This window comes from Diabrotica undecimpunctata, chromosome 3 (genome assembly GCF_040954645.1).
Source record: "Diabrotica undecimpunctata isolate CICGRU chromosome 3, icDiaUnde3, whole genome shotgun sequence".
Classification (NCBI taxonomy): domain Eukaryota; kingdom Metazoa; phylum Arthropoda; class Insecta; order Coleoptera; family Chrysomelidae; genus Diabrotica; species Diabrotica undecimpunctata.
Window position 1 is genome coordinate 133,884,280 of NC_092805.1, and position 13,124 is coordinate 133,897,403.

The 13,124-nt window shown below is 33.0% G+C and overlaps 1 protein-coding gene across 1 annotated transcript in view; it reads left to right on the forward strand.

Annotated features, from left to right (window-relative positions):
- Positions 1-13,124, forward strand: part of Sos (Son of sevenless guanine nucleotide exchange factor) — a 74,862-nt gene that overhangs the window by 40,657 nt on the left and 21,081 nt on the right. The window contains exons 10-14 of the mRNA XM_072526955.1: positions 714-873; positions 2,375-2,637; positions 3,194-3,350; positions 6,306-6,566; positions 11,947-12,129. Of these exons, the coding sequence (XP_072383056.1) occupies positions 714-873; positions 2,375-2,637; positions 3,194-3,350; positions 6,306-6,566; positions 11,947-12,129 (1,024 nt within the window). The remainder of the gene's footprint in view (positions 1-713; positions 874-2,374; positions 2,638-3,193; positions 3,351-6,305; positions 6,567-11,946; positions 12,130-13,124) is intronic.

Here is a 13,124-nt window from a genome sequence, read left to right on the forward strand (position 1 = left end):
AGAAAGAACTTCATGAAAATTATTTACTGAGATAGTAATATTTGAATCATCAAAAACAATATTCCAGTCAACTGAAGAAAAATAATTATTTAGATCTACAAATTTGCACTACGATGATGATTTATGATTTATTTTCTGAAATCCAGTTTTTATTATTGCATTCATATTAATAGTAATACTGCAATTTATTGATTAATGTTATTTGCTACATACAATGTTTACCTTTTAATAGCCTCATAACCTCAATCTTAAATGTCAAATAATGAAATCTAAACGTAAAAAAAATACTTACGAATTTTTACATTTAAAAATCAATTAAAAAAAGTTAGTTATTGATATATATTACAATAATTATTGTATTAAATAAACAAGTTTAAGTCACTTTATTTGAACTTAATATAGGACTAAAATATTAATAGTGCTAACACCTTCGCCGATTTATGCCACTAGATGTCGCTCTTCGGAACTTGCACATAGCGAATATATGTATTTGTGTTTGACATATAAAAGATGTGAAGAGATCTAAGAGTAGATTTTGTGTAAAAATTACAAAAACTCAGATCTCAACGTGAAAAAGCAACAAGTAAGAAAATTTCACATACTTTATAGATGTACTATTAGCTAATGGAGGGTTTTAATATGAAAGAGTTCACTTTTTTAATGATACACGGATCACAATCCGTAGAGTTGTACTTGTAATGATTTTGTTGCAGGTCTATGTTGGAGAGAGTGTTAGATAGTATCCTGTCAGACATCGAGAGGAAACACCCGCTGAAACTTCCTCCTCCTGAACTATATAAGTTCGCCGAACCCGATTCTAAAGATAACATTATTCTCGAACAGAGAGAAAATGGCGGAGTTCCTCTAATTAAAGTAAGTTTTTGCATTATTTTCCCCCACAACTTGCATTACACGATTGTATTAAATCAATAGGCCCATCGACAAATATTAAACTTTACATACGAGAGTTGATCACATTCATATCTGAAGAATTATTTATCTTGACAAGTCCATTGCAACCTGTTCTGAAAATTATAAGTCGAGCGACTATTAAATATTTGCGTTTAAAAAGATGACTCAACGAAAATGCATCGCAAGTTTGATGGATATATATTAACCCTTTCGAACCTGGGCTTTTTTGTGCAAATTTATTCAATAATTTTTTATGGTTTCCAGTTTTGTATGACTTCTAGATGATATAAATCCATATCAAAGGCAAAAAAATAAACATAAAAATGGGAGAGTGTGGCAATTGCCACCATCAGACCGCAATGGAATAAAACAAACGAATACAAAACAATATTATGTTAATCATTTTACATGAAATGTTTTAAAACAATTCCTCTTAGGGTTTAACATAGAAGGAGTTTACACTGGTCACATTTTATCCTTGATCTCCCAATACATTGAACGTCATCATATCGAATATCCGTAATGGGTAAAAGAGTCTTTCTAACAAATTTTTGGTTGGTTGTGGGCCGCTAATTGAGTTTCCCCGAGGGTGGCGATCAACTGAAGGACGCTTCTTTGTTTTGGAAATCGTGAAAAGCCAATGCCTCTTCAATACTGAAAGTAAAGTGTAAGAAGTTAAGCTCATCGTCATACTAAAGAATCCTGAGTGATAACAAGAGTCCGCATTTTAGCGACTAAATAACCTCTTAACCCCGCTAAGTGGTTAATTAAATTGTTCTATGCCGTGCTGAGCTTTCGGTCCACGCGGTTCCACCACTGGTCGCAAGGGGATTTTCCTGTAGTTACTATCTACTTGGCCGGTCAATTAAGGTAAGTCCCCGCATCGGTAAGCACTTCTTCATCAGTAATGGCTTATCGATAAAATCTATATCTATGGTAGGTTTTCATGAACCGTGCTTTTTTCACGAGCGTGTTCTTGCTTTGTGGAGCAGGCCTGAAAAATAATTCAGTTATTAAAGCATTTACCTGTCCATAACATTTACTCCCCATGCTGTCGGTCCTGGTATTAGCGTACGTCATAGCGTCGTGTGCCAGCATCCAAGTGATCTGTTTAGAGACGAGGGTCCACTCCAGTCACCAGTGCGAAGATGAATTTGGTCATTATTGTGAAGCGAGCTGGCTGTACCAAATCATATTGAATTTTTATTTGGTACGGAAGTTACCGTATTATTTGGTAATCCCACGTCCTTTCAAAGACTTTCAAAGCACACCCAATAAGTTAAAACGTCCATCATAATGTTTTAAATTGTAATGTGCTCCTACCACTGCAAGATGAATAAATTAAAGAATATAAAACTGACTAAAACATACACCAAAGAAAACATTTTAAATTCATGTTTCCAATAAAAGTCTTATAATTTCTGCTGTATGCATCTTTTTTCATATAAAAAATCACTTTTAGGGCGCAACTATATATAAACTTGTTGAAAGACTGACTTACCATATTTATGCTGATCCAAAATTCGTCAGGACCTTTCTGACGACGTACAGGAGCTTCTGTTCACCCACAGAACTACTAGATCTGTTAATTGAACGGTTCCAAATACCAGACCCGTCTCTAGTCTACGAACAAGACTGTTGTGATACTGATAAAATGCAGAAAAGTAGCCAAAGGGAAGATTGGAAAAAGTATAGGAAGGAATATTGTCAACCGGTGCAATTCAGGTAAGTCCATTTCTTTTGTCAAAATGTTCAAATGTGGTTAATATGATACGACTTCATTCTAATAATCGTTCAGTATTTTGGTATATGTTGATTCATTTTAGGTTATTATTTTACCTTTAGGGATTGTGGAAATTGGGGTATGCTAGGGCATTAGTTTTGACAAACTTTTAGGGCGATTATCATAACTATAAAGATTTGAATGTCAGAAATGTTGAAAATGAGAAAAACAAACTGACCAACAAAAAGTCAAAAAAATCATAAACCGTGAATGGTTGTTATCCAAAAATTCATACTGCAATATTGTGGCGAACCCTATCTCAGAAACTCGTTAAAGCAATTTTGCATCACATCAGATCAAACAAGTTAAGACTTATTGAGTGTTACAACGGATGGGAAGAAACGGATGAAGAAAACATCAAAGAAATTTGGTAACAGTGTCCGATTGGGAACAACAATAAATATTTTATTTTACAATTTAAATTGTGGACATTTTAAGTTGAAGTCATGTCTCTTTATAAAATACATTGGATATTTTAAGTTTTTTATTTTATTTTAGGGTATTAAATGTGTTACGTCATTGGGTAGACCACCATTTTTATGATTTCGAAAGGGATGCAGCGCTTTTAGTGAAATTACAAAACTTTTTGGATTCCGTACATGGAAAAAGTATGCGGAAGTGGGTGGATAGTGTCATTAAAATCGTCCAAAGAAAGGTAAGTCATTCAAAAATAAAATCTACAGTATATCCTAAAGATCTTTGCATATTTTCATCATTCTTATTAAAGGAATTAAACCGAGACACGTGAGTCAAACTTACGTCTTACGATTGTGAATACTGGGCATACTTTTATGATCGTGATTTTCCAATTTTCGCAAATTTACAAGTTGACCAATAACATCTACAGTAAATAAATATTTAAACCGTAGTAATCAGAATCAAAATTATTTCATTGCATTGTAACGCAACAAACGATGGACAGTGTTTGAGGCATACAAAATGAACGAGAGATGAGAGTCGGAAGAGATGTGGGGGTGGTCCATACGACATTCCCACTAGTAAACAAACAAAAATAAAATTGAAGAGAAGAAAAAAATTTGCCACCGAATTCTTTCTTTTTTTATAGCCTCTTAGAATTGGAGAAAAGAAGACTAAATTTGTAAAAGATAAAATTAAATATAAAGCATAATTATAGTGACAAAACAATATCTTCAACGCTTACCTGACGGATATTTTCACAAATAGCACAACATATGATTCGTTCGGCGGTTAAGAACAGAATGACAAGGACAACAATGAGCAAGAACGTACTTGCCGATAGCTTCGCATGTCTCGCGCCGAAATTACGCCAGAGCCAATCGTACCATTAAATTCAATCGATAGAAAAAAGGTTCAATTAGACTTTTACGTCATCCTTCAACAGTCGATCAAACCAAACAATTTTAATGACCAGACCATTTTTTTTAAGACGCGATAAGTTATACAGGGTGGCATAAAAATTATTGCGTTCTGAGTTAAATCCAATTTAAAAAAATATATAAGTTTTTGGATCGTTACAGCATATACGCAAATAGATGGGATTTTGATGTAAAAATACAGATACCTGACGGCTCCTTCATCTTGATTATTCTGTTTATTTAGTGTTAACTATGGTTTTCAGAATTAATTAATGACTTTGTTTTTACTACTGTTGAGGAGATTGATGGATTTAAGATCGAAGAGTTTTGAGCCCCATAGGGGGTATTATTCATACAAAATTACTAAAACTGTAATAAACATAATAAGACTAGATGCAGGTTACACATGTTAATCAAACAAAGTTGGAAAAAGTGTACCTACAAAAATTAACACAACAAAATTCACATAAAATGAAGATATAAAATAAATAAATAAATTCAAGTAAAATAAATCTAAAAAGAGATAACTTTTGAGCTGGTAAAAAACAATGTATTTTAAATATTTATTTAAGCATTGTATACAATCATTAATTTAACATTTTTTAGGGCTTAGAAAACCTTTCCAAACATTTCTAATTCCTGTGTATTTGTCCCATAAGAAGTTGGATATATTGGGTTTTTAATTGTTTGAAGAGTAAATAAGGACTTTTGGTTATGAACATTCATTATGTGCGATTAGTAACATTTGTTGTTCGTGAATTTGTGAGTTCAGAATATCAAAGTATTAAAATATATATTTACTCCCAATGTTTATGTTTTAAGGTTATGTTATTGTTTGATTAAAACTCTAATTATTTTGTACTGTATTTCAAGGCATTTTGTTGTTGTTTTTATAAGGGTTATTCCAATATACATTCCAATATTTAAATTTTATAAGGGTTATTCCAATATTTAAATTAATGTTTTATTCTTTTTAGGTGCCAGTGATTTAATCCTGTAAAAGACTAAAGATATTCGTTTTCTCATAGTTTAAGTAGTGAATAAGGACTTTTAGTTGTAATATAACATTCTGTGGAAACCTTTCTACCAAAAAATGTTTTTTGAATGTTGTAATAGTTTTTGAGTTTATTTTTTTTTATCGGTGCATATAATGGCTAGTAAACATGTGTTAAAGATTAGTGATCAGTTGTCAGTATTAGTGAATTTTTCAGTAATGACAACAAACTAATAATAACTACTTAAACTGCGAGAAAACGAATAGGTATCTTTTACGGGATAAAATCACCGGCACCTAAAAAATAATAAAACATTAATATAAATATTTTTTAAATTCGTAAATAAATTCAATAATTTATGGATTAATTTTGAAATAACTCTGTTAAAAACAACAACAAAATACCTTGATATAAAGAAAACAATAATTTAGGTTTTAATCAATCAATAACATGAACATTAAGAGTAAATGTCTTAAAACTTTCTTACCTCACAAATTCACGAACAAATAATACCAATCGCACAGAATGAATGTTCATAACCACAAGTTCGTATGTACTCTTCAAACAATTAAAAAAAAAATAATATTTCCAACTTCTTATGGGACAAATACACAGGAATTAGAAATGTTTTCCAAGTCCCGCCCATTGTGACGTCAGAGCTTAGGTAGTCCCTTAATGTAATCAAGACGTCACGATGTCATTTTTTGATGTTATGTTTAAATTTTCTTTTGAACTTTTCTTCCTCATTTGTTCTCTGTCTAGTTTTATCTCCCTCTTCTTGAGAAAATAGCTTTTCATTTGTTTCATTTATATATTTTTTATTTTTGTTTCTATTTCATATAGTTTTTTCAATATCATATCTTCGTTTTTTCACTGTCTTTAGTTTTCTCGTTTTTTTATCCTTTTCCAACATTTTTTAAGTAGCTTTTACTAGAAAATGATCCGAATCCATTTCGGATCCTCTCATGCTCCTTCCTATAAGCTTCATGTGATTTCTTTCCACTGATACAATGATTTTATTTAAATGTAATTTAATGGCCGGATTCCTAAGGCTGTGTTGAATCCTATCTAAATATTTAATTTGCTGTTATCATTAACAATCTATTAGCCAAGTGTAAAGGTATGAAAGCATTCTTGAACGGGATATAAATTGACTGACACTATTCACTTTATTTGCAGTAATTTAAACGTTGGCTTTGTCAACCGATTCTTGTGAATAAAGAATATTCTATTCTATCAAAATCATAAATTGCTGTATTAAATATTATTTTTTTTTAGATGGAAAACGATAACCAAAGGCACATAAAATTTGCCTTTGACGATCCACCGCCTCCCATCGAAAGACATATCAACTGTCCAGAGGACGAGTATGGCATTCTGACTCTGCACCCAGTAGAATTGGCGAGGCAACTTACGATTCTCGAATTCGATTTGTATAGGACAATTAAACCATCTGAATTGGTCGGTTCGGTGTGGACGAAGAGAGATAAAGAAACTACTAGTCCCAATTTGTTGAAGATGATCAAACATACGACGGATGTAAGTAATGTACATATAATTAGAACGTGTTTAAAAAATAGAATTAACTATCTTTTTCCAACAACATAAACTTAATAGTTATTAATTCTGGGATATTTCAAACCCCTTCAGTAGACTCCCGTAAGTTCGGCCTCGGTTAGTTAGAAATCAGCATGTGTGGACATATATTTGTTCAGGGAATGGTTTGTGTGCAAATTTGTTCTAAAAGTGAAAAAACATTTGACACAATCAAAACTGCCCGTCAAAGCACTTCCACTTCTTGACAACGCGCCTACTCACCAGGAAGGTCTTTAGTGTGATGATGAAAAAGGAATTTTAACTGTTGTTAATGCCATCCAATGTAACCAGTCTTCAAGAGCCAGTGGACCAAGGGGTCAATGAGTGCTTAAAGAGAAAGTATCGCCGAAAACTGCTTTCTGAATTTCTTTCCAAATTGGAAGCTGATGACAACTTAGACCTCTTAAAAGTGCCGAAGTCAGTTAATATCAAGGATGTTGTGTACATTTCGACCAAGGCATACGACGAAATACCCACCGTCGATGTTTCTAAAGTCTTGGAAAAAACTTTGGCCAAATATATAAGATAATATTGACCAAGCAAACACAACAGCAGATGAGCGAAACAACATTCTTGATAACGAACCTGATGACAAGCTCTATTGCACGAAGCAATAGAGCAGCTACCGAACTGTGGTCCCATTGTTGAAGAAGATGTTTTGGAGTGGATCAACTTTGAAAAGAAGCTACACAACGAGGTTTTGAACGACGACGAAATCGCCGAGTTTGTCGTTCTCCAGGAAAATGTGGATAACGACGGAGATGCTGCTTAGAGTGAAGAAGATAAAGATAAGCAGCTTTGCCACTGGCAGCTACCTACATCGAACAGCAAAAAGAAGCAACTGCCATCGATGTAATCTTATATACTAAAACGCTAAACCCTTTTCTTGTCCACCACTTTACTCAAAAACCATATTAGATAATTAAAATATTTTTTCGGAATATTATTAGTATTACGTATGAGATTGTCAAGATATACTTTTGGTACAAAAATTCACTTCCGGTTTTGAGATGACCGGAAGTTAAAATTTACTTTAAGTTTTAGACCCCACAATGTATATACGAATCTAAATATGTACTTCCGGTTGCGATCCGACACCGGAAGTAACCCGAAACGCGCATAAAACGTCAAGATAGAGCAAATCTGACATCGGATTCGTGATCAGCATGCAAAATTAACTGCTAAATGATATCCATGTCGACATTTGATGAACTAAAAATTGCATTCCGGTTTTGAGGTCGACTTCCATAATCACTTTTTTTTTACTTGCATTATTATTGATGAATGTTATGTATATTCTTGCTTATATTGTTTGTATTGATCTCTTAATTTTTCTCGCAAAATAAAAATTTCATTTAAAAAACTCGATGTCGAGTTGGTCCGCTAGTGATTATTAAAAAGTGGCGTGACTTTGTACATAAAAAATCATTAGAAATAAAAATTTTGAAAAAAATAACTTATTTTTTTAAGTGTTTAAGAAGCCAAACCATCAATGTACAGTAATACATATTTTAAAATTCGATTAGGTCTAGAGTTCTATAAGTATTGTTTGGTAGTATTTGTGTAACCTTCTGTCTTTTCATATGTATTAAATATATGTCAGAGTATTCCTCTGTGTTGTATTGTACCTAAGGAGAAAGTGTTTTGTTCTTGCTAGATTCTTACAAACAATAAATGGGCATTTTTTTGATAGGCATTGGTTAGTTCGGCCTTCGGCCACTTTTAAGTTCGGTCTAGGATCCAGTCCCGAGGTGGTCGAACTTACGAGAGTTTACTGTAATATTGTTACGTTTTTTCATTAATTTTAATTTATATATTAAAGGTTCTATTTATAACACTTAAAAGTTTATTAAAGTCTTTATTTGTACTAATTTATTTTAATTACACTTATATAATTTATTATAATTCGTGCGTTACAATTTAAACGCGGCGCGCGATCTTCAGATAATAACTGTTTTCTTCCCAACAAAATTCCTCTTTAAATATAAAACTCCGTTAGTTTCGGAATCCCCTAGAGCAGACATGAATTGACTCGAACATTGGGGAAAACCGGTTGTTGGCGGTGTTGACAAGAATAACGGGAACTCCATCGAATAGACTGGTATTTTGGCGAAAGCACTAGAAGGCGGTCTTCGGCTGAAGCTAGTTTTTCAACTGAGCGCCGAAATAACTAGAACAGAACAGATATTAGTCATAATATATTTACAGTTTTATACGAAATAATTATCGTAACAATATGTTTTCTTTGGTTAAATAAGGTCTATTGGCTGAAATATATTCCATACTATATGAAACCACCAAAGTGAAAATTGAAACGTCAAAATAAACATATTTTCAATTAAAATTGTAAAATTGTGGTTAATTTCCATTGAAGGTAGTAACTAACACAGACTTTATTGTTCTATAGAATGGTATAGTGCGTTTTTTCTTTCTTCTCAAAATCCCTTAAGAAACTAGTGCAGATTAGAAGGCTAAAAAAATCATATTTTCAACAAACATTTCTTAGTTCCTTTATGAGATACGAACACGAAATATTAGAATTTAACATGATTTTTAAATATTATTTTATCTTTGAATTAAACCAAAAAATTTTTCTTTATTTCCCATGAATTGAAAAGAGGGCGCCTCAGTTAATGTCTCAAAAAAGGTGTCCTTTGATAATTCTCAGGATTGGGTCATCTGAAAAAATTCCAACTTGATTACTTAAAAAAAAAGCGCCCCTACAAAACAATTAACCACTTTTTAGTTAATTTTGACATGCAAATATTGATAAAAAATCGATTTTTTTAAACGTTTTAAACGACATAGTTGGATTGCAAAATTATTGTCAACAGAAATAAGATATTGCGTTTTTCTTATACCATTGAGAGATAACTCCAAATTGTTTATACCAAATTGTATTTGTTATAAGCCAATTTCCAAAACGTTATTTTTACTACACGCTTGAAAATTTTATTTATTACACAAGAACTTTTGTTTTTAAATTTAATTGCAAACAATTCTATTTATATACATTTTTCCCGTATATATTCTTTCCGAGATATTTAGTATAAATAATTCAGAATAAAAAGTTGTAAAATAGGTAAATGGTAAATAGGTAAATGTGTAAATCATCGATTTTTCGTTCAAAATTTTCCACACTTTTTTCAACTGGAACATATCCAAATTTTAGTTTTAAACAACCTTCTGCTACATTTCTACAAAAATCCAAGTTCCATCTAACTAAAAACAACCGATTTAAGATATTTTTGCGCATATCTATACTGGACTGGTTTATTTATGTCATTTATCATGACCCACGTTATAAGTCTTAGCGCCTCATTTCGGTTGTTCTTAGTATTATTTTGACCTTTTTCACATTAAAAATGATCATTCTCAAATAAAATAAAATGGGTAAAAATAGGGATGGGGTCGCTAACCCATGTGAAACTGTTCGATCTCAATAGCTATAACTGTTCAACAGTTACCTTCTGAAGATACTTATACGTTTTTCTGTTATCACCAACAATATTTACTAATACATTGCGCTCCAAAATTAACGCATAATTTAAAATTCTTATTTTGAGTTGTAATGAAAAAAATTTTGTTTGTTGTTTTCTGCTTTATAGTTGTTTTAGAACATCTTAAATAAAAAACTTTTCTTTTTTTACAAAAAATGTATTGAAATTAACAATATAACATCATAAATCTAAACATCAAAACAAACCACTGATCTAAACAAACTAACATTATAAATTAATGACAAAATTGAAATTTTTAAAGTTGAAGAAAATACTAGTAACGTGTATTAGTATCGAGTATTGCCTCCTCTGGCATTTATTACTGCTTGACAACGACCTGTCATACTGAGAATAATCGTTCTGATTTCTTCTTGATCAATTTGATCCCAAATTTCAACCAACCGCAAAAACAGTTTTTCTAATGTGTTTGGTGCATTAGGTAGTTGTCGTAGTCTCTGCCTATGATGTCCCAAACATGTTCTATTGGGTTGAGGTCAGGAATTCTCGTAGGCCAATCCATGGCAGGAATTCCAATCTCCTGAAGATCCTGCTGCACAATTCTTGCCGTGTGTCCCTGGCATTATCTTGCATAAGCATGAAATTATCCCCAATAAATGGTGCAAATGGCACGACATGCTCTTCTAAAATGTCTGTTAGATACCTCTGCGATGTAAGCCGACCGCGATCTATTCTAACTAATTCCGTACGAGCCTCTAAATTAATCCCACCCCACACCATTACCGAGCCGCTGCCATACTGTACAGTCCCTAAGGTGTTACACTGTGCGTAGCGTTCCTCAGACCTTCTATACACTCGGTTTCTCATGTCGTCAGAAAAAAGACAGTACCTGGATTCATCGGTGAACAATATTCTTCCCCAATCGTCGTTATTCCAATCAACATGTTCACGGGCAAAATGAAATATTTGCCTTCTATGGTCTCTGGTCAATAATGGGCCAATTGGTGCCCTTCCAGGGTGTAGGTCGTTTTCGGCAAGTCTTCTAATCGTATTTTGGCTGATTCTAAAGTTATAACGATGAAAAAATTCATTTTGTAGAAAGTACTGGTAACAAACCTTTGTCTCAGTGTGCGAAGTGTCAAAAACCGGTCTTGATTAGGAGTTGTAACCCTTCTACGGCCGTGACCGGGTCTTCTCGAGTTATTTCCAGTAACAGAAAAACGTGTTAACACTCTTGAAATGGTTGACTGGGTGACGTTAAAACGTTCAGCGAGTTCTACTTGAGTGTATCCTTCTTCGCGAAGAGTAACGATTCTAGAACAGTCACTTTCTGACAAATTTCGATTTTCTTGCTGTTAGTGGGTCATTTCAAAGAAAAAACACTTAATAAACTGAAACACCCCTTTAAACGTTCAGCACAACGTAATCCAACTCAACTAAATTCGAAATAAAATGAAGCACAATTAGCATTTTTTAAATTTTTTTGCAAAAAATGGTAAAAACATCATCGTTTTTTACCATTCTTTCGATAAATTTTACAATATACCGAGGGTAACAATAATATATTAGCACAAAAATCGAAACATTAAAATTATTTGATTTACCAGGGGTTTTTAAAATTATACGTTAATTTTGGAACGCAGTGTATTTACAATTATTTTTTTATTCGTCAAAAATCATGTACTGCTTGACCTCATCGCCTACGTGTCAGATGCCAGCCCAGCAGTGACGTCAGTGGGCGGGGCTAGTAATGCTATCGGGAGGAAAAATTTTCTTTCGTTTTAGCCGCTAATATTTACTGGTATACCAGAATAATCGTATATAATTTTTTTCATCGTGTAGTATGTCTTATTTTGCTCTTTTAGTTTACGCGTTGGCTTGAAAAGAACATAGTTGAAGCGGAAAATTTCGAAGAAAGAGTCGCAATAGTAAACAGGGTAATCGAAATCATGATTTGCCTGAACGATATCAACAACTTCAATGGAGTTCTTGCGATAGTATCCGCACTTGGATCGGCTTCGGTGTATAGGCTGCATTGCACTTTCAATGTAAGTATTATTAAAACATATTTTTTGTACGTTAATATTAATCTGGTAACAAACTGTTCTGAAAATCTTTGGTAGGTATCTGGATGCGTGCGTGTGTGCGCTGGTGTGTGTGTGACCATAAATAAGTTAGAGTTGTTGTGATCGCAAAATTATTGTTCAATCAAAGTGATTGTTTTATAAATGTTGTTTGGACTCCATTGTGTCAGAAATAACGTTTAAGAGGTGATATGCGGACTTTACTTATGACCATATAGATACAAATGATGTTACATGCTTTGATTGTCCAAATTCGGCGGTTATTTCAGAAAACAACACAATTATTTGCAAAATCCATTTGTTCCGTGTTAAATTTAAGTGGTGTCGTAAAGCAATGGCTATAGATATCAAAAAGCAGTCTATTTACCTTTTTACGTGAACATTTGCCATTTTATTAAAAAAACTACGTTCAAATTAGGGGATGCGTTTGCCCACAGTCGATTAAAAACAATGCGTTGATAAGTTAGATCATTATTTGCAACTTTTTTAGCACCATAATCAGGAATTTTTGCCTCGGTATGTGATATTACATGAAGGATAGATACACCTTTTCCTTTCAGTTTCCTTCCAAATCAGTTCGATAGTCAGTTGAGTGAACAAAAGCAGGTGAACGCCGTCTAAAGAGCCCCAAGACGCAAGTTGCTGCGTTTGAAGGAAGCTTCTTCTTACTTCTTGTATGTAGGATTTAAAGCCTGTTTTTTCTTCAATATTAGCCTCCTAAATTATTTAAATTATCGCACCATCTTTTTCTTGGTCTGTCAATACTTCTTCGTCCATTTGGTGGCTTATCTCGTGATATTCGTATTATCCTATCCTCTGCCATTCTACTAATGTGTTCGTTCCACTCCTGTTTCCGTTTTGTCACCCATCCATTTATGTCTTATATATTGGAAGCTCTTTTCCTGTTTTCGCTTCTCTCCCTACCCAACAAACTTTTCCCTGATATTCGTCCAAGTATT